This window comes from Armigeres subalbatus, chromosome 1, assembly GCF_024139115.2.
Source record: "Armigeres subalbatus isolate Guangzhou_Male chromosome 1, GZ_Asu_2, whole genome shotgun sequence".
In the NCBI taxonomy this organism is placed as follows: domain Eukaryota; kingdom Metazoa; phylum Arthropoda; class Insecta; order Diptera; family Culicidae; genus Armigeres; species Armigeres subalbatus.
In genome coordinates this window covers 239,304,354-239,325,671 of record NC_085139.1, presented here as the reverse complement: position 1 = coordinate 239,325,671, position 21,318 = coordinate 239,304,354, and the positions used below count along the sequence as shown (strand labels likewise).

General features: G+C 40.0%; 4 protein-coding genes across 4 annotated transcripts; all 4 read left to right on the top strand.

Moving 5' to 3' along the window:
- The first annotated feature begins 2,481 nt into the window (after positions 1-2,481).
- Positions 2,482-4,335, top strand: LOC134212006 (uncharacterized). Its single transcript, XM_062689478.1, has 3 exons — positions 2,482-2,608; positions 2,661-2,731; positions 3,901-4,335. The coding sequence occupies exons 1-3, from the start codon at positions 2,557-2,559 to the stop codon at positions 4,081-4,083; spliced, it is 306 nt and encodes a 101-aa protein (XP_062545462.1). The 5' UTR covers positions 2,482-2,556; the 3' UTR covers positions 4,084-4,335.
- On the top strand, positions 4,215-5,698 carry LOC134207142 (uncharacterized). The gene is made up of 3 exons (XM_062682861.1): positions 4,215-4,628; positions 5,112-5,361; positions 5,422-5,698. The coding sequence occupies exons 1-3, from the start codon at positions 4,215-4,217 to the stop codon at positions 5,586-5,588; spliced, it is 831 nt and encodes a 276-aa protein (XP_062538845.1). The 3' UTR covers positions 5,589-5,698.
- A 6,436-nt stretch (positions 5,699-12,134) lies between these two features.
- LOC134207141 (uncharacterized) lies at positions 12,135-18,645 on the top strand. The gene is made up of 3 exons (XM_062682859.1): positions 12,135-12,180; positions 12,240-12,525; positions 17,580-18,645. Exons 1-3 carry the CDS (start codon positions 12,135-12,137, stop codon positions 18,643-18,645), a joined length of 1,398 nt encoding a protein of 465 aa, XP_062538843.1.
- Positions 18,646-18,707: 62 nt separating this feature from the next.
- Positions 18,708-21,083, top strand: LOC134207140 (uncharacterized). The gene has a single exon (XM_062682858.1). It carries the CDS (start codon positions 18,708-18,710, stop codon positions 21,081-21,083), a length of 2,376 nt encoding a protein of 791 aa, XP_062538842.1.
- Positions 21,084-21,318: the final 235 nt, after the last annotated feature.

Genomic DNA, 21,318 nt, shown 5'->3' with positions numbered 1-21,318 from the left:
TTGAAATACGTGTCTCTTAAGTTACAATAAAGTAGTGGAATTAAACATGATACAAACTCGTATTATGACAAGTGAAGACCTTCCACTAAAAGCTCAAAATAATTTTCTTATCACTCGGGACTATGTCCTGTTGCGGAATAAAGGCTTTAGGGGATTCTCGACTAATTTTATTATGAACCGTAACGCTGATTTGGTCCTTGCTTTACATGCGATTTTCTTTCACATCCTCGCCATATCTTATCTATGGAATGGCAATAAGATGGGTAGTTCTCCTTCCTCTTCTTTTCTCACTGGGACATTGTCGCCACGCAAACATTATCATTGTGCTTGGCCCATGCTAGTGTTATTAATCTTTTTTGTTTTGAAAAATCGTGAGGTTTAATGCGTCACTTGCCAGACTTTATAATTGATCAGAAAGTGACCACATCCCCAAAGAACCAACATGCCAAAGTGTCCCGTAATGTGACCAAATACCCTCAGAACGCATTCCCCAAGGTTTGTTATTACAAAAATCATGAAGTTTGATACATGCTAGGTTTCACAACTGATCAAATAGTAGACACTTCCACCAGGAAACCAACAAACCGGGTGTTCCGGAATTTGATCAGATGGACGAAATACTATCCGAATATTTGTTTCGCAAAGTCATTCTGAAGTTTGACTCGCCGAATTTCGTGTTTCCTGCTCAACCAGGCAGCGCATATTGGTTCAATTGGTAGCAGACAAAGTGGTAATAAGTTTTTCAAGCCAAAAATAGCAGAGATAGGAAAAAAAACTTTGTTCTACAAAGTTGTTCCCAACGGTAATGAGCTTATTGAGGTATTCAAAAAAAAAAAAATCGGGTGGGCTACATTTAAAAATAAAATAAAAAATAAAACTTTTCTATTTGCAGAGATATGGGTATAAAATGTTCCGCAGAGTTGTAGGATATGTCTTTGGTTGCCATCTCAGTGCTAATGGCGTAAGCCGACCCACCGCGGCAAGGTAACATATCCGAGGGGAAGGTTTACCTGGTTAGTCTGTATCGCATGGAAAATAAAGTATGTGTCAGAGTTGTCAGTTAAAATCGAATTTATCTGGCCAAATAGGAGTTCTGTTTCTTCTACTATAGCAAAATAGCAATCATTATGAGATTTTCTGTGATGTTTATCTTCAGTTTGCACATCTAGTTTTGGCTTGTAAAGATATTCATTGATTTTGACCATTGACTGCTTCATAAATTTTTCCGTATCGTTGTATTTGTTGATTATTGTTTTGTTCAAATAGAAACACTCTTGTCTTCTCTCACATACTGATTGTTTCAAATTAATTTGATTCAAAAAGTCTTTAACAACGGGCCTCAAAAAATCAGCCTGAGCGTTGAACCTTGTATGCGACATAACAACCCTGTTTGCAATTTGTATTATTGGTTCTTTGGGACCTTTCACATATTTCTTCAATATTCCATTAATATCCTCAAAAACAAATAATGAGAATGCCCACAAAGGTCCATAATCTCGGGAACAATCTACTAAATGTAAAAGAAGGTGTACATTGTAAGTCATTTCATTGAGCCCATACAATATTTCAAACTGTTTAACAAAATCTTGTAACATTATTTCGCATTTTGCATAAGTTTCTTGAGATATGCTATTTTGAAGTAACATTGTTGTCACTGAAACTAGAGAATAGTAATGATCGTAGTACTTTTTTGGTAAACAATCTTTTAAACAAACTTGACTGAAATGTAAAAACCATTGCAGCCATTCATTCGCTTTCCATGAATTCCTATCACTTATTTTTCTTGCATTCCGAGAACTTTCTACAAAACGATCGATCTGTAGCAATGTTTCGTCAATGTGATTGATTTTGCATTTTATATAACTAGCGTGATTGGGAGTTTCGAACCAAATGCGACAAAACTGACGGCATACTCCTAACAGTAATTGATGCATATAATCCACCGGGCAGTTCCGAATGATGTCAAAATCCGAAATGCGAGATGGGTACGTATTTAATTATATTTATTTTTAAACGCTCTTCGTTCTCAATGAAGTTAAGTTTCATAATCGAGAAATCGTACACGAATAAATATAGGCAATCAAAATACTTTACGTGAACATAGAAAGTTTATTAATAATATGGCGGTTACATAAATTAATGCACCATTAATGGTATAATACAACTGTATACTAGCAATAGCACTTAATCATAATTAGTAATTCATGCTTGCCAAAATGTAAAAAAAACTAGCATTTATAAATATGAGCAAGTTTTGTTTTCTGTGTTAAGCAAATGCGTTATTTACCATATCTCATACAGGATTTTTGGTTTGTAATGATAACTGAAAACGTGTATGTTCCTTTAGGAATATTTCTGCACGAATACATTGATTATGTTATGGTACCATGATTTCTAAACAACATCACTTACTGTTCATTATGCTGGTAGTAGTGAGTTGTCGCGTATCGGTCCCCGGTCGGCTTGTTCATCTTCACTTTCGTTTTTACCAGTGCCAGAACCAGAAGTGTACCTAGCAAGTCCTAAACGAAGTCGTTTAAAAAATTAAGCTGGACAATGCCACCCAAGCGAAGGAAGTCCTCACAAGCCGTACCCAATCAAAATAAAAGTAAGTTTGACTCATACCAGTATTTCATTTCATTAAAATATTTTACTTTTAGAACCGAGAGATGGGAAAAATAAACACAAAATGGCGGCCAATCAGCTCAACGTTGCAGAGTTACGCGCACTGGTGAGTAAAAATGTCCGAAACTATAAAACTTTAGTGTTTCGCGATTTTCGTAATTTTACTTTCGATGTTATATGACATATTATCTATAAACCCGTCGGAGATCATAACGAGCAAATTTCTGAACAATCACAATCTAAGGCAAAAATTACTTGAACATAATACTGGGGATTAGCGGAGGACATTTGATTCGATAACCTTTTTTGTAAATATTTAAGAATATTTTTTATTTTTTTTTCCAATCTTGCTCTCAAATTTGCATAAGATTTTTGTTTCCGTGCATACCGCTTGTCAAACTTCTCCGAAAGAGTAATTTTCGTATAAAACTAAAGTGTTCAAAAGTGTATTGCCAAACCGTGCCAAACTCTCTAATTTATCCATTATAATGAAAATGTTTCCATGAAAAAATATCGGATGAATTTAGTCTGATGAATGCAGTTATTCTATACCAGCGAAATGGGCAACACTTTCACGAGATCTTTTTGTGTCTAAAAATATATTATGCCATATTATCATCTGATCCCAAACAATGGAACTGCATTCCCTGTAGAGTGCCACACTTGTTGCTAGCAAATCGGAAATGGTAAGTGCTACAAAATGGGAGTGTTTTTTTGCCTACATACATACATGCTTAAACCACTGATATCTCGTCAATTTGCCAAACAGAGTCGTTCAGTATAGATATCCGATACCTGCAAGTAGCAAATGGCAATTCGATAATTGCAACAGTTTTACACTTATTGGACCACTAAACTACAAAACGTTGACATTGCGATGCACACATTAGTGCTGTCCAACGAACAGCTTGAAGTAGCTCGAAGTTTCTCCCATTCTGCTCGTTCTTGTTTGTCAACAAACGGGCATGAGCCGGACGGGAACAACTTCAAGCTGCTCATTGGATAGCACTATTCTCGGCACTATTGATGCTATTTTATTGCATTTTTTAACGTCTACTGACAACTGATTATCAAACAGCATTCACCAACTGTAACGTAAATATGCTGCAATTGCAAACATGTTGCAGTTCCAAGATATCATAAAAAATATTCCCTAGCAAGAAATAATTGAGTTCTATGAGATATTATATAAAAATCATAAATGTAAACAAAATCGTATATTAGTTCGCAGCCTTTGTCGACAAACTACTAATTCTATTTCATTTTTATTTATAGTTGCAAGCTGCACTCGAGGAGCAAGGAGAAACGGTTGGAACTTCTGGTTACGCGTACGTTGCAATTGAAGACAAAACCGTTGACTCATTGCAAATGGAATCACAAGATCCGTTATCCAATACACCGCAGGAAAAGGAAACCAAGCGAGACTTCCGCAGAATTAAGTGCTGTCCCATCGTTTGAGCAATTGAATTCTGAAAATGTGGTAGTTGAGGAAATTACGATTTTCGACTCCAAAGCTTTCGTTCAACATTCCACAGAAGTATCAGAAGAGCAATACGATCATCCGAAAATCATCGTTCAACCCAAATCAGATGCCGCCAGCGGAAGTAATATGCCTGTTACGCAGGAACAGGGAAACGCTGGAAAAACACAACAAGCTTTTGGATTTCCGTTGTTTGGATCATCATCCGAACAGAGAACCACTAATCAAAAAGGGCATCGACTCTCAAGATTTACTGGACGACAATAACGATGGGGCAGAGTTATCATTCGAGCAGATTGTACAGCCAACGAACGCTGGAGATATTGGCAGCACGGGAGAGAACGTCGATTGGGCTTTGAAATATCAACAGCTAAAGGATCGTTTTGAAAACACGTCAGAGCAACTAAAAAAGTGGAAGAAAAAATATGCAAAACTTGAAGTGGCCAAATTGTCTACCGATGACTATGCGTTGAGGATCGGGAAAGATTTGCAGGATCTGAAAGATCAGCAGAAAATACCACAGGTGAGTTTCTATATTACTACCACTAGAGCCATGCAAATTAAAAGAAGCTTTTTGCGTGGATAGATGTCTCGGTTTACCATAATTTTTACATCTTTTAAAATGCTATCTAATTTTCCTTCAATTTTTTCGTGGGGTCAACTCAATGTTTTAATAAATCTCGCTTGACTTTTCAAAAGGACCTAAGTAACATTTTTTCATAAATTAATTTGAATATTGCAATCAAAAGCTTTCGTATTGGTCTATTGATTGCAATATTCAAATTAATTCATGAAAAAAATGTTACTTAGCTTCTTTTGAAAAGTTAAACGAGAAATCCAAACAAAGGATAGCTGAAAATAAACCACGTAAAAAGGGACTTTTTTTCTAACTAATGACACTATTCTTGTTGGGTTACTATTTATTTTGTAACAAATGAGATGTAAATGATTCGACATTGCTTTTGTACATTAATGACTTTTCATTTTCTACTTTGGTTTCGTATAGGCCAAGTTCACCGAAGACGACGGAATTGCAATGACTGTACATGAAATTGAAGAATTAAACGGGAGGTCCACATCTGACAGCATGTTTGTTGGGCTATTGGCTACCCATTTGGTAGGAGCGGATAAATTAAAGAACATGAGTGTCACTGGTCAACCCTGTCATCGCTATGCAAAATTGAAAAAACCAGATGGATCTCCGCTGTATCCAGCAGCAGAGAAATTGGACCCTCAAATATTGGATTTCATTTGCAGTAAGTTTAACTGTTTTATAGCAGAATTTTATATTGCTCAAAATAGATGTTCTTTTCCAGACAAGGTTGCTGAACGAGTTGCCTTAACGGTTGGTCCCACGAAAGTCAAGCTGATCAGGAAACAGTCAGAAATGGTTGTTATCAAGAGGTATATTGCACAAAAGATCGCCAACCTAAAGAAGGCGGCGATTACACGCAAAGCTGTATTAAATATCAGGACGGAGTAAAGGTCGCAAACGAAGCTTGAGATCTATAGAGAAGAAAAAAGTTAACCGAATTTGCAAAAACATTTTTATTGACAGTGATTGGTTTTCGAACCATCAGCACTAAGGGCCGATGCCCACGTAGCGCTTTTTCAACGCTGCGTGCACGTGGCGTTGAAAAAACGCAGGTGTGCATCGGTGCGGCGACGCTGCGTTACCGCTTTTTCCCGATGCACACATGCGTCCTTTTAACGCCGTGTGCACGCAGCGTTGAAAAGACGCAACGTGGGCATCCGGCCTAATAATAAGTACTTGCGATGTTGTTCGTGATGTTCAGTTTTTAAAGATGCGTTACTAGACAGAGCTCGCTGAATTTGAAAAAAAGAAAAGAAAAACATTGTACTCTCTAATTAGTTTTTAATTAAAAACGTAATGTTAAGTGGCTTAAACATTCACACTTTTTTTAAACTTTTTGATTTTACATTGTTAAACAGCTTAAGTATTTTATCGTACCTTTCCGTTTCAAATATGTTCTACGTAAATAAATGAGAATAAAAATAAAGCATTCCGAAATGGATTATAAAAACTCTATTTTTTATTTTTTCTATCAATAATTTTGTACTGAAAATCTGATGTTTTTATATGGTAATTATACTTAACCGCCCATTACCCATATAGTCGTTTTGCATAATACTGTACAGGTTGTCTGCGAAACAACTTGAGTTGTGTTTCATGTATAATTTTCACCTACAGCTAGTAGAACCATTCGGGTATAGTGCAATATGGTCGATAATGATAAAGTTAATCTTTCATATATAGTAATCGATTATGCGGGAAGTGACTCGCTTCTTTGGCCTGTGTTCTTCATCCACTACCGCTGCCATCGCAGCCACAGCCATCATCTAGCCGTGAACTTTGAGCGATACGATGGGCAACGATCGCAACCGATCCGATCGCATCGTTGTCCATCGCATCGCTCAAAGTTCACGGCTAGATGATGGCTGAGGCTGCGATGGCAGCGGTAGTGGATGAGGAAGGCATCCGACCATCATCAAATTCGCAGACCCACCGACAGCTTTCCCGCTGGCGACTGCATGCTGTGTACGTTAACACAGCAAACGACCACAACAAAATGCGCGAGCAAAAAGCACGTCAGTACGCTGTCACAAACTGAAATGACTCGCACACGGCAGGCACTGCTTCTTTTACACACAAAAACAAATCTTGCGGTGGACCCGGAGGCACATGGCAAGGCGTTCTGATGTCCGTGTCAGGAATGCACAAGATTGATTATATATATGACATTTTTAATGGCTTTGACAAAAATAAAATTTTTAATAACTTACTTCTAAGCATATCGTTCGATCCGGACAATTTTCAATAGGAAATAATGAGACAAAATTCTGCGTTCAGGGTAAGTACAAAAAAAAGTGAGCGATACTTTTTTACGCGCTTTTTTCTGAGAAAAATTATTTTGGCCATAACTTCCAAGCCTATCATCCGATCCGGCAAATTTTCAATAGGAAACAATTGGGCAGAATACTGCGTCGAATTCTACATGTTGCGAAGAAATCGGTCAAGCTAAGTACAAAAAAAGTGAGCGAGAATTTTTGCTCTTTTGGTGCGGACACACACACACAGACATCACCTCAATTCGTCGAGCTGAGCTGATTGATATATAACACTATGGGTCTCCGAGCCTTCTATAAAAAGTTTGTTTATGGAGCGAACATATAGCCTTTACGTATACTTTGTAAACGATAAAGGCAAAAATATAAGCCGGGTTCAAGAGAGTTTTGTAATTGTTTATTGGGCTCAAGAGAGTTTTGTAATTGTTCATTGCTAATACTTATTTATGGGGGCCCTCTTTAGCCTATCAGGTATCAGAACGTCGACTCCAGGAGCACGTTCACCTCAATTTGGGAGATTCGTGCCACCGCCTTCACGGCCTTTTTCATCACACACCTGACGGGAAAGGAAGTGAACAAAAAGAAAAGGAATGTGTATGGGAGAACAAAGGGAAACTTTGGAATAGGGCCCTTGAAGAGGGTATACAACGCATAAGCGTACAAGAGCTTATAGCTCCTTACTACAACGGGTTATGAACAACAAAATACTCTAAAGTTTCAGGTTTCTGAAGTCAATTTCACTAAGTAAGTGTTTACCAAATATTTGGAAACGCAATTGCGTATATACTGGTCACTTACATATCAGATGATAAGAAGTTCCATAATCGGATTCACAACTATCACAAACAGATGAAACAGTCGCCAGTGACCTGTCAAGGCCTTGAATAAGACACTGCAATTCTGTTTAGACAGATTAGCTAAATAGCTTGCTACTACCGGAGATGACTCCCGGATGTACAATTTTGTTTGATGACATGAATCCAGACTACTTCAATGCCATTTGTGCTGAGTGACAGCCCAAGAGTTGATCAAAAGCTTCAACCAACACTTGGATATTGGAATAGCTCGCTCAGGACCAATAAAATCATGTGATGCTCCATTACGAGCAAACTCATCAGCCAATTCGTTTCCAGCTATGGAAGAATGGCCAGGCACCCATATAAGGTGTAAAGTATTAACTGAATTCAGTCCCTCAATTTGATTTCGACATGCGATTACTAACTTCGACCTTGAGCTGGCCGAAGCCAGAGCTTTAATAGCTGCTTGGCTATCTGAACAGAGAAGTATATTACTTTGCCCATAATGCGTTGCTGCAGTGCAGATTGCACTCCACACATGATGGCAAATATTTCCGCTTGAAAAAAGAATGCAGTGTTTACCCAGTGAGTGGGACTGTTCTAATCTCAGCTCACGCGAATAAACGCCTGCACCTGCTCTACCTTCGAGGAGGGAGCAATGCTATCCGACATACTTCTCTCCAAATAGCCAGATGTCCACTCATCCCGCGAGGCAAATTGTATTGAAAATGTGTGTGTAAGCGGTAACAACGAAGTGTGTGTAGAGCTGCGGTTTACAGAATTCTCTTCCATAAAACCGGGTACCCAATACCCATAATCGGTAAGTACAAGAAAATGCTTCTTGTTTGAGATGCATGTGTAGTGGGGCCAAGTCGAAGAGAACTTCGAGAGCAGCCGTGGGAGTTGAAGAGAACGCACCAGTCATTGCCTGTTAACTATGCCCCATCGATTGGTAGCAAAGCCCCTACTGGCAACGCACGCTACTGATGTAGAAACCACATCAGCCTGCTTGCGCAGGAACGATTCGCGAAGATGAAATGTAAACAAAACGACTACATGGTATTACAAATGTGAATTGGATCAAGTGATCGTGCTAAATCTAAAATAATAGTTAAAAACGCTCTTATATCTAATTATTATTGCTAATGCTCTTATTAACTAACTACATATATCCTAATCTTAATTACTATTCATGCATTACAAGGTAGGGATACAATGAATTCTAAGTTACTAGTGGAAAAGGTCATTAAATCTGCTATAACCTCCAAATATATATATAATATACAGATTGTTAGGGAACACATATAGAAGAACTGCATTATCATCCACTTCCATAAAACACCTGCGGCTCGGTAAAAAGGTGAGCTAATTTAACGTAAACCTAAACAATGATCCTAAAATGAACATACAACCCAGGTTCCTAAGATTGCGACAGACAACAGAGCACAAGCTGATTTCTAGTGTACGCTACCGTCAATAGGTGAGATATTGTGCACAACATGTAGAACTAGTAAACATCACAATAAAACTTTAACTACATACATTCTACATATATTTGCTCCTTAGTAAGCTAGAATCATAGGATTCACCCCCTACAATAACAGCAAGAATCACTAAAAGTAAGCCTAATAATTTAAACTTTAAAAACAATGTCTACTCGAATATTATTCTAGGAATTTGCTGAATAAAGTTTATGGAATTTTGATTCTTTCTTTTTTAACATATTATAAAATTCTTTTACGGTGCGGTTTGAGATGTCCAAGAAATCCTCCAACTCCAAACCGGGAGCCGTTGCAGAAGGGTCGACAGACGACGCACCAGGTAACGCTGTCGCTGCTGAGGTTGCAGCCCCTACAACGCAGGTAAATTCGAACCCATCTGATGTTCAGTTACATATCCGAAGAAGCATAGCACCGCCGTAATCGTATATAAAGAAACAGTCAGTTCCAATCGCTTTGGAAGTGAAACGAAATCCAATTCGCGAAACAAGATTTCCATTGTCGGTTGTGTCGTGAGCGTGACAGTGATCGAATGATTCAAAGAAATGGTTGCAGGCAGTGGTACCACTATGAGTGTGTAAATGTTTCTGGCGAAGCAACGAACAAAGCTTGGATATGTCCGATCTGTACGACAACAGAGGACCACGTGACAACGGCAGTTAACCCTCCCACCGGCGCGGCGCCACCACCAAGCAGATTGTCAGCAACACGCCAAAGGAACAGCAACAGCAACAGCGAAACAGACCCAACATGAAGGATGTCGTGTCAGAGCAACCGCGAAGCAAGGCGAGTTCACGCCGTAGTGAGACGAGCAGGATGAGAGAGTTGGAGCTACAAAAGCTTAACGCCGAGTTCGAGTTAGAGAAGAAGTTCCTAGAGCGAAAGTTTACGATAATGAGGGATTACGCCAGCGAAACATCATCGGTTATCAGTGATATGGAGAAGATGTCGAAGATACAGGAATGGGTAGATGAAACTGAACGCCATGGTGAGGAAATCGACTCCGGTTTAGTTGAAGAAGACGTGAATGGACAAGCATCGGATAACTCGAGGCAGCCGCAGGAGCAGCCAGCTCCGAGTCTAACTTCTATTAATAACCGACTATCGATTCATCACCACCGAACATGTCAGCCATCGCAGCGTGCACATACGCACCACCTTAATTTCCCCGGGAATCGACCATCAAACATCCCTTCGATTAATCCAGGAACATTGGTAGGCGGTGATCATTTCGTTCCCGGACAACGATCAACTCCGCTTCATCGACTACCTCTACATGTACCAACTGACGAAACAGTGTGCATCCTGAATCGGAGCCAAATTGCTGCGCGCCAAGCGGTCTCTAAGGATTTACCAGAGTTCAGTGGGAACCCGGAAGATTGGCCACTCTTCTTTTCTGTATTCAATTCTTCAACCCAAATGTGTGGGTTCTCAAATGAGGAAACCATGTTGCGTCTCCGGAAGTGCCTGAAGGGAAAGGCATTAGAAGCTGTGAGGTGTCGACTGCTCCATCCTTCTAACGTAGTAGGAGTGCTGTCGACGCTAAGAATGCTCTACGGGAGACCGGAAGCTATCATCCAGGCCATAATTCGGAAGGTTCGATCATTACCTCCTCCAAATATGGAAAAGCTAGAGACCGTCGTGAATTTCGCACTCACGGTAGAGAACCTTGTCGCTACGATACAAGCGTGCGAGGTTGGCGACTTTGTTTACAATACTTCGCTAAGGTATGAGCTGGTTGAAAGACTTCCATCGTCACTCAAGATGGACTGGGCCCGATTTTCGCGTGAAAAACCGAATCCAACCCTCATTGATTTCAGCGCGTGGCTGTACATCACCGCTGAGGATGCTAGCACAGTCATGATCTGTAGCAGCAGCAGTGAGCAGCGTACTCGGCAGACAAGAAAGATGGGTTTCTGAATTTCCATTCCGAGTCGGAGTCAACGGTTCCGAAACATCTTCTAAGACAAAATCGTCTCCAAGCAGCACAACTTGTTTCACTACAGAACATTTCACTGTGTTGCAACTATTCGGAAAGAAACAATCTTTGCGTATGTGCCATCAAATATAACTCTCTTGCAATCTAAAAAGCGCAAGAGGTGGAGCCTACGGAAACATCCTTCGATTGCAGTAAAATTGCAATAATGTTGCAAAACACTACAGCGGAAATAAATAAAATAAAAATATAAAACTGGATTCGATTTATGGATCTTGTGATTGATAGTCCTTCACTCTACCACAACACCATTCAACACTTCGAAGGGACTGCATGTTGACTCACCATAAAAACCATACGATTATGAAGTTTTATACTCGAGTTTTCTGTTACTTGATTGCACCATCACCGGAAAAAATGTGAGTTGTCAAAACGTTGAACAATGTTAAATTAAACATGAAGACACACTCAACTTATCTGCAACTTAATTTAAACAAACAAACAATTTTTGAAAGACGCATTGAAGTTACATGGGAAAAAATATGCAACTTGATGATTTTGTTTCGTGTTTGCAACATAAAGTGCAGTATTCTTTGGTTGTTTGTTTCCAAATGTCAAACACGTACTGCATTGCAATGTTAATGAAACATTGATCACAACTCGAACGTTTTTGACATCTTGATGCAACTTTTTCGTGCTTTGATGTTTTTCCAATGCCTTTAATGAAACTGAATAGAAACAAAGTGCTTTTTGGAAGATGTTGCGTGTGCTACTTGGGTCTGCTGTGTGCACCAAAGAACAATGCGTGGTATGCAAAGGTGGTTGCTCTTCCGTTGCTAAGTGCAAACAATTCGCAGAGTTTAGCTACGACTCTAAGTGGGCAACGGTAAAAGAGTGTAAGCTATGTCGGAAATGTTTGCGTAAGCATAATGGTTGTGAGTTTCTTCACCATCCTCTGTTACACAACGCCAAAAGGCATGAAGCTCCAAGACCTTCTCCGCGTACATCAATAAATACCAACATTTCACAACCAGATACGAGGAGAACGGATCTCAGCTGTAATGTTCACCAAGGGCAATCGGAGATCTTATTCAGAATAGTTCCAGTCATGCTGTACGGACCAAAGAAAGCGATACGCACCTACGCGTTCGTTGATGATGGGTCTGAACTAACGCTGATAGAGCAGAGCCTATCCGATGAGCTGGGTGTGCAAGGGCCGACAAAGTCTTTGTGTCTGAGATGGACCGGCGGTACCCAGAAGTTAGAGCAACGATCCCAGCAGATCAACCTTCAGATCTCTGGCGTACACAATTCTACCAAGTATGAGCTATCAGGTGTCTGTACGATGCCATCACTACAAATTCGTCCACAAACGTTATTAAGCATATGCGGTATTTCGAAAAATTTCGTTTCAGGTGGTTCGAAACGAAATTCCGCGGAATTTCGCGGAATTTGAGCATGGCGAAATCTGATTTCTTGATTTCGTTTCGTTTCGTAAAATTACAAAAATTTCGCTAGAAAAAACTAACTTTCAACGAAATTAAACGGAATTCCGCGGAATTGCGAAACAAATTTCAACTTAAACCACACTTCATATTATCAAAAATTTTGGCTGCGCCGCTGAACATAATCGTAAAGTTGTTTTCAAAACTTCTACAAGGTTCTACAATATTACTACATAACCTCATTCTAAGTCGACAAATTCGTATGTAATTTTTATTCTATATGAATGCGGAAACGATCATGTGAATGCTGGTCATAGTCCGGGAGAACGTGAAGTGAAAAAAATCTACCTCGCGTAGCAGAATTTAACCAGTGTGCAATCGATCGTGTTGTAGAAGATTATTAAACGAAACACATTGATTTTGCGTTGGATTGATTTGAAACACAGTTTTCGTCTTCTTGTTTTCAAAAATAATTTCGTAATACATATATTGTCGCTTAGAAAAAAGAAAGAAAAAGAAGAAGAATTACCTTCTCAACTAACCAACGATTCCTTTCGCATAGCGCTCAAGGAGATGCAGAGCATTCCTTGGTCTGTTATAACAATGAGTGTTAAACTAAGTTTCCTCTCCTAATCCTAAATTTTATAGTCAAAATTTTATAGCGCGTGACCAGCATCATTATTGGTCATGAATTGGAACCACCGAAACAAGTATACAATAAGAATAACGAAACCATGATTTGGCGCCCTCTTTTATTATAAAATGGGAAAATTTGACAACAATTTGACAATTTGAAATGCATCAACAGTTAAATTAGAATGTTTAGTGGTTCAAAGATGCTTTAAACCTCATTCAATACTGTGAAGAGAACAAGAACTTTTGTTCCTGAAGTTCATTTGAATGTCCATTTGTTTCCATTTGGTGTTACTTTTTTTTATTATTTCATTGTTATTCAAGCGACCTTCCAGAGCCGTGCTGGAAGTTCACTAAAAATGTTAAGGTTTTTCAGAGCCTACGCACTGCTGGGTCTAGTTGGGTCAATAAAATCCAGCTCTGAAATGCGTCGATCGATTATCGGAATCGTTATCGAACCTATTCGCGTCAAGGAAAATCGAATTCCGGAGTGGGTCTGACGGTGTTTTGAGACCAGTTCTGGACCTAACAGAGTTAATAAAATTTCACTCTGGGGTGAGATAGTTGAAGGTCAGATTTTCTACCGGATCTAGTCGAATCAGGGAAAACCATTTTTTGGAGTGGCTTTGTTGGTGGCCGGGAGTTGCCATTGAACCTATTTGGATCAAGTAAAATGTAGTTTTGGACCACTAAACCCAGTTAGGACAAATTAAATAAAAAATAACTGTATGGTGTATAGATTGATTGGTGGTCGAAATCACCAACGGATCTGTGTGGATCAAGGAAAACTTAACTCAGGACTGTGTCTGTCGATAGTTTGAAGTCACTTCCTGTACATATTTGTGTTGATAAAATTCAGCTATGCAGTGGGTTGTTCAATGGTCGGAATTGCCGTTCACCTCAGGACCAATATACATTTGATTATAATAAGAAGAAATAAAAAAAAACAAAAAAATTTAAATTTAAATTAACCTGAACTATAAATTACACAAAATTCATACCCCTACTTCCGGATATAAGAACGAAAGGCACTTCTAAATTTTGTCAATCGGTTTATTATGAATGTAACCTTTTAAAGCTGTCCACTTAAAAAAGCTGAACAAACTCAAACCAATGAATTTGAGTGTGAATTGTCCTTTTTTAGTTAATTAAGTTATTTATTTATCTCATATATTATTCATTGTATAGCGTCCTACAGGGTTACCCAATAATCGGACCACAATACAATAAAGTTTTAAAGCTTAGCAAAGCTGCTAGTTTCGGATAATCCTTTTGAATTGCGAAAGCTCCATAAAATGTCCACTTCGTTGTAGCCCTCGTTGTAAGTCTGGCATAAACGAGAAAGAGGTGCAGCTTTTCCCATGTTTGTCCTTGATCTAGGGATGTAGAATAGATCCAACTGACTTAGACCATGTGCGGGAAACCAAAACTGGAGTTCACTAGTAATGCTGCAGTGAATAGAACCATGTACAAGTCGATGAAGCGTATACATATCAAGAACGCGCCGACGATCAGTTAATGATGTGATCTGCATGCGACTTATTCTTCTCTGATATGGTTCATAAGTGTAATAGAATTTTCTATACAAAAAACGCTTGAATGTATGCTGCACTGCTTCAATAAGTTCTACATTTCGCGAATAGTCACTGCTATCAAACATTATGGCTCCGGAAATCCCTCGGTGGCCCTAATATGTGGTGGCCCACGCTACGGCGCTGTATGTAAGGAACATTGGAGATTTGTGGGCATTTCTAGATCTTCGCATGAAATTTGCAAAAATAAAATCCAGAACGGGTTGAAAGATCATTAACATTGCAGGAAGTTCTTTACTTAAGATGGCTTTCAGCTTAACTGACCATAAAAGATGTTCTCATATGTCAAGGGCACACAGCAAATAGAAATCACGTTAATAAAGATTAAAAAAAAAGAACACAGACAATAGCTTAGTTTGTCGAGCTGATTGTATATAAGACTATGGGTCTGTTAAATTCAATCGGAAATACATATCTTCGTACATTTTAAGAAGGTGCACATGATTCTTCTAGTGAGCAAATGTATGCTATATATGTAGACGAAGAATAAGAAGGAATACATTTTGGCTGATACGCTCTTTCAAATGTTGCTCTAGTAATATTAACCTTTTGTCTGTGCTCTGGGGTCAATATGACCCCAGGCCACTTTGAGTGGCTGCCATTTTTTTAGTTTTCAACCGATTCTCCTAATTTTTGGTAGTTTGGTAAAACTCGCCGAGATCTAACTCCTATGTGCAAATTCACTTCAAAAATCTTGAAAATATGCGCTACAGAGTACTTTTTTCAAAAAACTTACGTTGTCTGTGCTCTGGGGTCAAATTGACCCCAAATTGAAATTGCTATAACTTTTTTAATGCTTGGCCAATTTTGGATTTTTGGGGCTGTTTCGAAAGATAATTTAATCATCTTTCAGGTCGTTACTAAAGATTGACTATAGGTGGGCGGGTACATTGCGGGGAGGGGTTTTCGTAAAAAGGGCACAAAAACAGTGATTTTTCATGCTTATTTTACTTATATCTGAAAATCCTACCCATTTTGAACTGCACCTTTTCAAAAAGGTTATGCAGGAAGGCGTGTGCTTTGATATGAGGCATTGATTAGTTTAGAGCTTGGTCGCTAGGTGGCGGTATATTTGAATTCATTAATTTAGACTACTCGAGTAATTCCGATATATGGAATTTTCCTCATTGTAAATATTCTTATCGCACAAATTTGAAATTTGTAAAGATGACGTCTTTCATAAAGTTCGTCTGGTGGGAATGGACTGTCATGTGACGGAATAAATAATTAGGAAATTTACAAATAGGCGGCGCTAGCGTACTTGCAATATTCTTGCATATATGAAATATTGCTTTAGATTGAGATCCCTCATACCTACACTCAAGTTGTATTCGGCAACATTGTTCAGGATGTCTAGCACTACAAAGCGGTGCTCAATATAATGAGTACGTCTTCCAATTTTTGAATTTGTGCGATATGAATATTTACACTGAGGAGAATTTTATATATCGCGGAATATCTTAAGTAGTCCAAAAGAATGAATTCAAATATACCACCACCTGGCGGCCGAGTTCTAAACTTATCAAGGCCTCATGCCAGAGCACATGCCTTCCTGCATAACCTTTTTAAAAAAGGTGCAGTTCAAAATGGGTAGGATTTCCGGATATAAGTAAAATAATCATGAAAAATCACTGGTTTTATACCTATGTTCACTAAAACCCCTCCCCGCGATGTACCCGCCCACCAATAGTCAATCTTTGATAACGACCTGAAAGATGATTAAATTATCTTTCGAAACAGCCCCATAAATCCAAAATTGGCTAAACATTATAAAAGTTATAGCAATTTAATTTAAATAATTTGACCCCAGAGCACAGACAACGTAAGTTTTTTTGAGCACAGACAGAAGGTTAATTCTCTCTCTGTGTATACGCAGATGTGGATACATAATTGAGTATCCCACTAAATAAAAAATAAATCCAAGCATTCATTTTATAATTTTGACTAAGTCAGTACTTAGTCCACGCTGACAAGAAAATATATAAATATGCTTTAACAAAATTTGAATCCGTAGGTATATGAAAAATCCCACAATTTCTTTATTTTTATAAACTTACTGGTATAAATCTTATATAAAATGGATCAGATTCGGGAACGCACACTCCTCGATGATTTTCTTTGAAAGCGGAACAAATGCTGGGGTATTGTCTTATTGCCAATGGTATATGCGGCGAGAATGTGGCGATTTATCACAGATTGCCTTTTCTGTTATTATAACTCTTTTGGTCGCAAAACAGTTATTCGACTTCGAAAAATAGAAATCAGAATTGCGGACATAATGTAAAAACAATTTAATAAAAATTCCGCGGAAAAAAAATTAAAATTTCGTTTCGTTTCGAAAAATTTCGAATTAAATGAACCTTGATTTCGTATCGTTTCGAAGTATCGAAAGAAATCTTTATTTCGTTTCGTTTCGATCCGAATCAACATAGACATTTTAAATTTCGTTTCGTTTCGTTTCGTTAGGAAAAAGTGTGTTATCGCATACCCTTAAACGTTATTGCTTACCGAAATCCAAGAGAAATATCCATACTTAAAAGGATTGCCCCTCGAGCCGTACCGTGAAGTTAGTCCTAGAATCCTCATAGGCCTAGATTACGCTAAACGACCATGAACCCATTGCCGCCAAAACCCGGCTTGGGTGGATGGTGTTCGGAAATTGCACAGGCGAAGAGAAATCTGAGCGATACGTTAACTACCACAGTGTGCAGACTTGCGAATGCAATCGTGAGCCAGATGACGACTTGCACAAGGTCGTCAAATCCTATTTTTCGTTAGATAGCCTTGGGGTGGTAAAACCAGACAAGCTCCTAATATCGCATCAGGACCAACGAGCACAAGCGCTCCTGGAAACAAAAACTCGATATGTGGGTGGCCGATATGAATCCGGTCTTCTTTGGAAGTACGACGATGTCCGTCTTCCGGACAATAGAGCGATGGCGCTGAATCGGTGGAAGTGTCTGCAAAACCGTATGAAGAAAAACCCTGTTTTACTTGAGGCGCTGAAGGCGAAGATTGATGATCATGTCAGCAAGGGCTACGTACGCAAATTATCGGAAGAAGAACTGCAGAGCCCACGATCTCGCGTATGGTATCTCCCGATTTTCCCAGTGATTAATCCGAACAAACCAACAAAGATGAGGCTAGTGTGGGATGCTGCAGCCACTGTCCACGGAGTGTCTCTCAACACGTTCCTACTAAAAGGCCCTGATCAGCTAACATCCCTACTCTCCGTGCTGGTGCAATTTCGAGAGTTCCGAATAGCAGTAAGTGGTGATATCCGCGAGATGTTTCACCAGATAAGAATACGAGAAGAGGATCAACATTGTCAGCGATTCTTTTGGGCGGACGATGATCGATTATCCGAGCCAAGTGTCTATGTGGTACAGGTGATGACGTTTGGGGCCTGCTGTTCGCCTAGTACTGCACAATTCGTTAAAAACATGAACACTAAACAGTATGAGCGAACACATCCGGAAGCAGCCAACGCAATCGTTAAACGGCATTATGTGGATGACATGCTCGTGAGTGTCGAATCTACAGAAGAAGCAATTCAGCTTGTACGAGATGTTAAAAGAATCCACACATCCGCTGGTTTTGAAATGAGAAACTGGATTTCAAACTGTCGGAAAGTTTTGGATGCTGTTAGTGAAGAAACGACGAATGAGAAGAATCTTGATATCGGCGAAGAAAGTACCTCTGAGAAGGTCCTAGGCATGTGGAGGGATACATCGAAGGAATGCTTCACGTATAAGATTTTCAGAAGATAGATGAGGAGCTGATATCTGGAAACCGTCAACCAACAAAAAGGGAAATTTTACGAATGCTAATTATGGTATTTGATCCGTTAGCCCTCAAAGCACACGTTTTGATGTTCCTAAAAGTACTGCTCCAGGAAATATGGCGAACACCTGTAGGCTGGGACGACCCAATCGAAGAACCGCAGTTCAAGAAGTGGTTGCAATGGTTGGCTATTTTTCCTCAGATAACAACCGTCGAAATTCCACGTTGCTACCGGATGTTGACGCCCTTGGGAGAAGGCACCGTCACTCAAATGCATACATTCGTCGATGCGAGTGAGAACGGGTTCGCCGCGGCTGTGTATTTGAGATTCGAAAACAGCAATATTGTCGAATGCACTTTGGTAGGTGCTAAAACGAGAGTTGCACCACTCAAATTTTTATCGATCCCTCGTTCTGAACTGCAAGCGGCTATTATTGGTGTCCGGTTTGCAGACACCGTATCAAAGTCACTCTCTATCAACATTAGTCAGCGTATCTTCTGGTCGGATTCCAAAGATGTACTCTGCTGGCTTCGATCGGACCACAGGCGGTATAGCCAGTTCGTTGCTTTCCGCGTCAGCGAAATTCTGGAGACAACGGAGGTCAGCGAATGGTTCTGGGTTCCAACGAAGCACAATGTAGCTGATGAAGGTACAAAGTGGAAGAGTACACCTAACCTAGCAAGCGACAGCCGCTGGTTCCGTGGTCCGGAGTTCCTCCTGCAACAGAAAGACAACTGGTCGGTGAACCCATTTGCTAAAAAATCCACTGAAGAGGAGTTACGACCGCATTTGCTGCTTCACGAGAAACCTAGTGATCCGGCAATTCATCCAGAGAATTTTTCGGAATGGAATAAACTGTTACACGTGACGGCTTACGCACTACGTTATATTAACAACCTGAAGCGCAGTAGTTGTGGACATCGAAGAATATCTGGATCTTTAAACAGGCAAGACTTTATAGACGCAGAAAATAATCTATTTCGCCAAGCCCAATTGGCCGCCTTCTCAGAGGAAATGGCCATTCTCACCAAGAACCGTTCGTTAAAAGAGCCAGTCAAGTCGATTCCCAGATCAAGTCTTCTTCATCAATGGTGTGCTTTTCTAGACGAGAATAATGTTCTTCGGGTTAAGGGTCGAACAAAAGCATGCGCCTTTATCAGCCGGGATGCCGCTGAACCGATAATTCTGCCTCGGGGTTATTACATAACCCGCCTTATCATACTCTCTGTACACGAGCAGTTCAATCACCAAAATCACGAAACAGCAGTGAATGAGATTCTCCAGCGTTATCATATCCCTCGTTTGAAGACAGTATACCATCATATTCGGAAAGAATGTCAACAATGCAAAGTGTTCCTGACAAAACCGCAGCCTCCAGCAATGGGTGATCTGCCTCCTGCTCGGTTATCCGCTTTCGCTCGTCCCTTTACTCACATGGGAGTAGACTATTTCGGTCCAATGTTGGTTTCAATAGGTAGGCGCACAGAGAAACGGTGGGGGGTTCTCGCCACTTGCTTAACTACTCGCGCCATTCACCTGCAAATCGCTCACACACTTAACACCGATTCCTGCGTAATGGCCATTCGCAACATTATGGCTAGAAGGGGCATACCTGCGGCAATCTACAGCGACCGTGGAACTAATTTCCGTGCCACAAGCAAAGAGCTGAAAAGCGCAGTAGAACATATTGATCAAGATGTCCTGATGAAAGAATTTACCTCAAACAAAACAGAATGGTTCTTCAATCCCCCGGTCACTCCGCACATGGGCGGAGCATGGGAGCGCTTGATCAGAAGCGTCAAGCAGAATCTTGAACGCTTACAGTCGAGCAAACTGCTAACTGAAGAGGTCCTGGAGAATACTTTAGTAGAGGTCGAGAATATTGTAAACTCTCGTCCTCTGACTAACATTCCAATTGATAGCGACGATTCCCCAGTATTGACTCCCAATCACTTCCTGTTGGGATCAGCCAACGGCCTACGATCATGGGTCCCTCTGGATGACAATCCTATCCTGCTTCGAAACAGTTGGAAGCAGTCCCAACTGTTAGCGGATTCCTTTTGGAAACTTTGGGTCAGGAGCTACTTGCCAACGATTACCCGTAGAACAAAGTGGTTCACCCCGGCAAAGCCAATAGCTGTCGGGGACTTAGTAATAATTGTTGATCCAAAACTACCTCGGAACTGCTGGCCAAAGGGTCGAGTGATTGCCACGTGCCCAGCATCAGATGGTCAGGTAAGATGGGCCACTGTACGGACTGCCTCTGGTGGTATCTACGAGCGACCTGCAGTATCGTTAGCTGTACTCGACGTTGGCGTTGAAGTGAATTCGCTCCAGGAAGACCCATCGCGTATTGCGGGGGGGAGTGTTAACTACGCCCCGTCGATTGGTAGCAAAGCCCCTACTGGCAACGCACGCTACTGATGTAGAAACCACATCGGCCTGCTTGCGCAGGAACGATTCGCGAAGATGAAATGTAAACAAAACGACTACATGGTATTACAAACGTGAATTGGATCAAGGGATCGCGCTAAATCTAAAATAATAGTTAAAAACGCTCTTATATCTAATTATTATTGCTAGTGTTCTTATTAACTAACTATATCCTAATCTTAATTACTATTCATGCATTAGAAGGTAGGGATACAATGAATTCTAA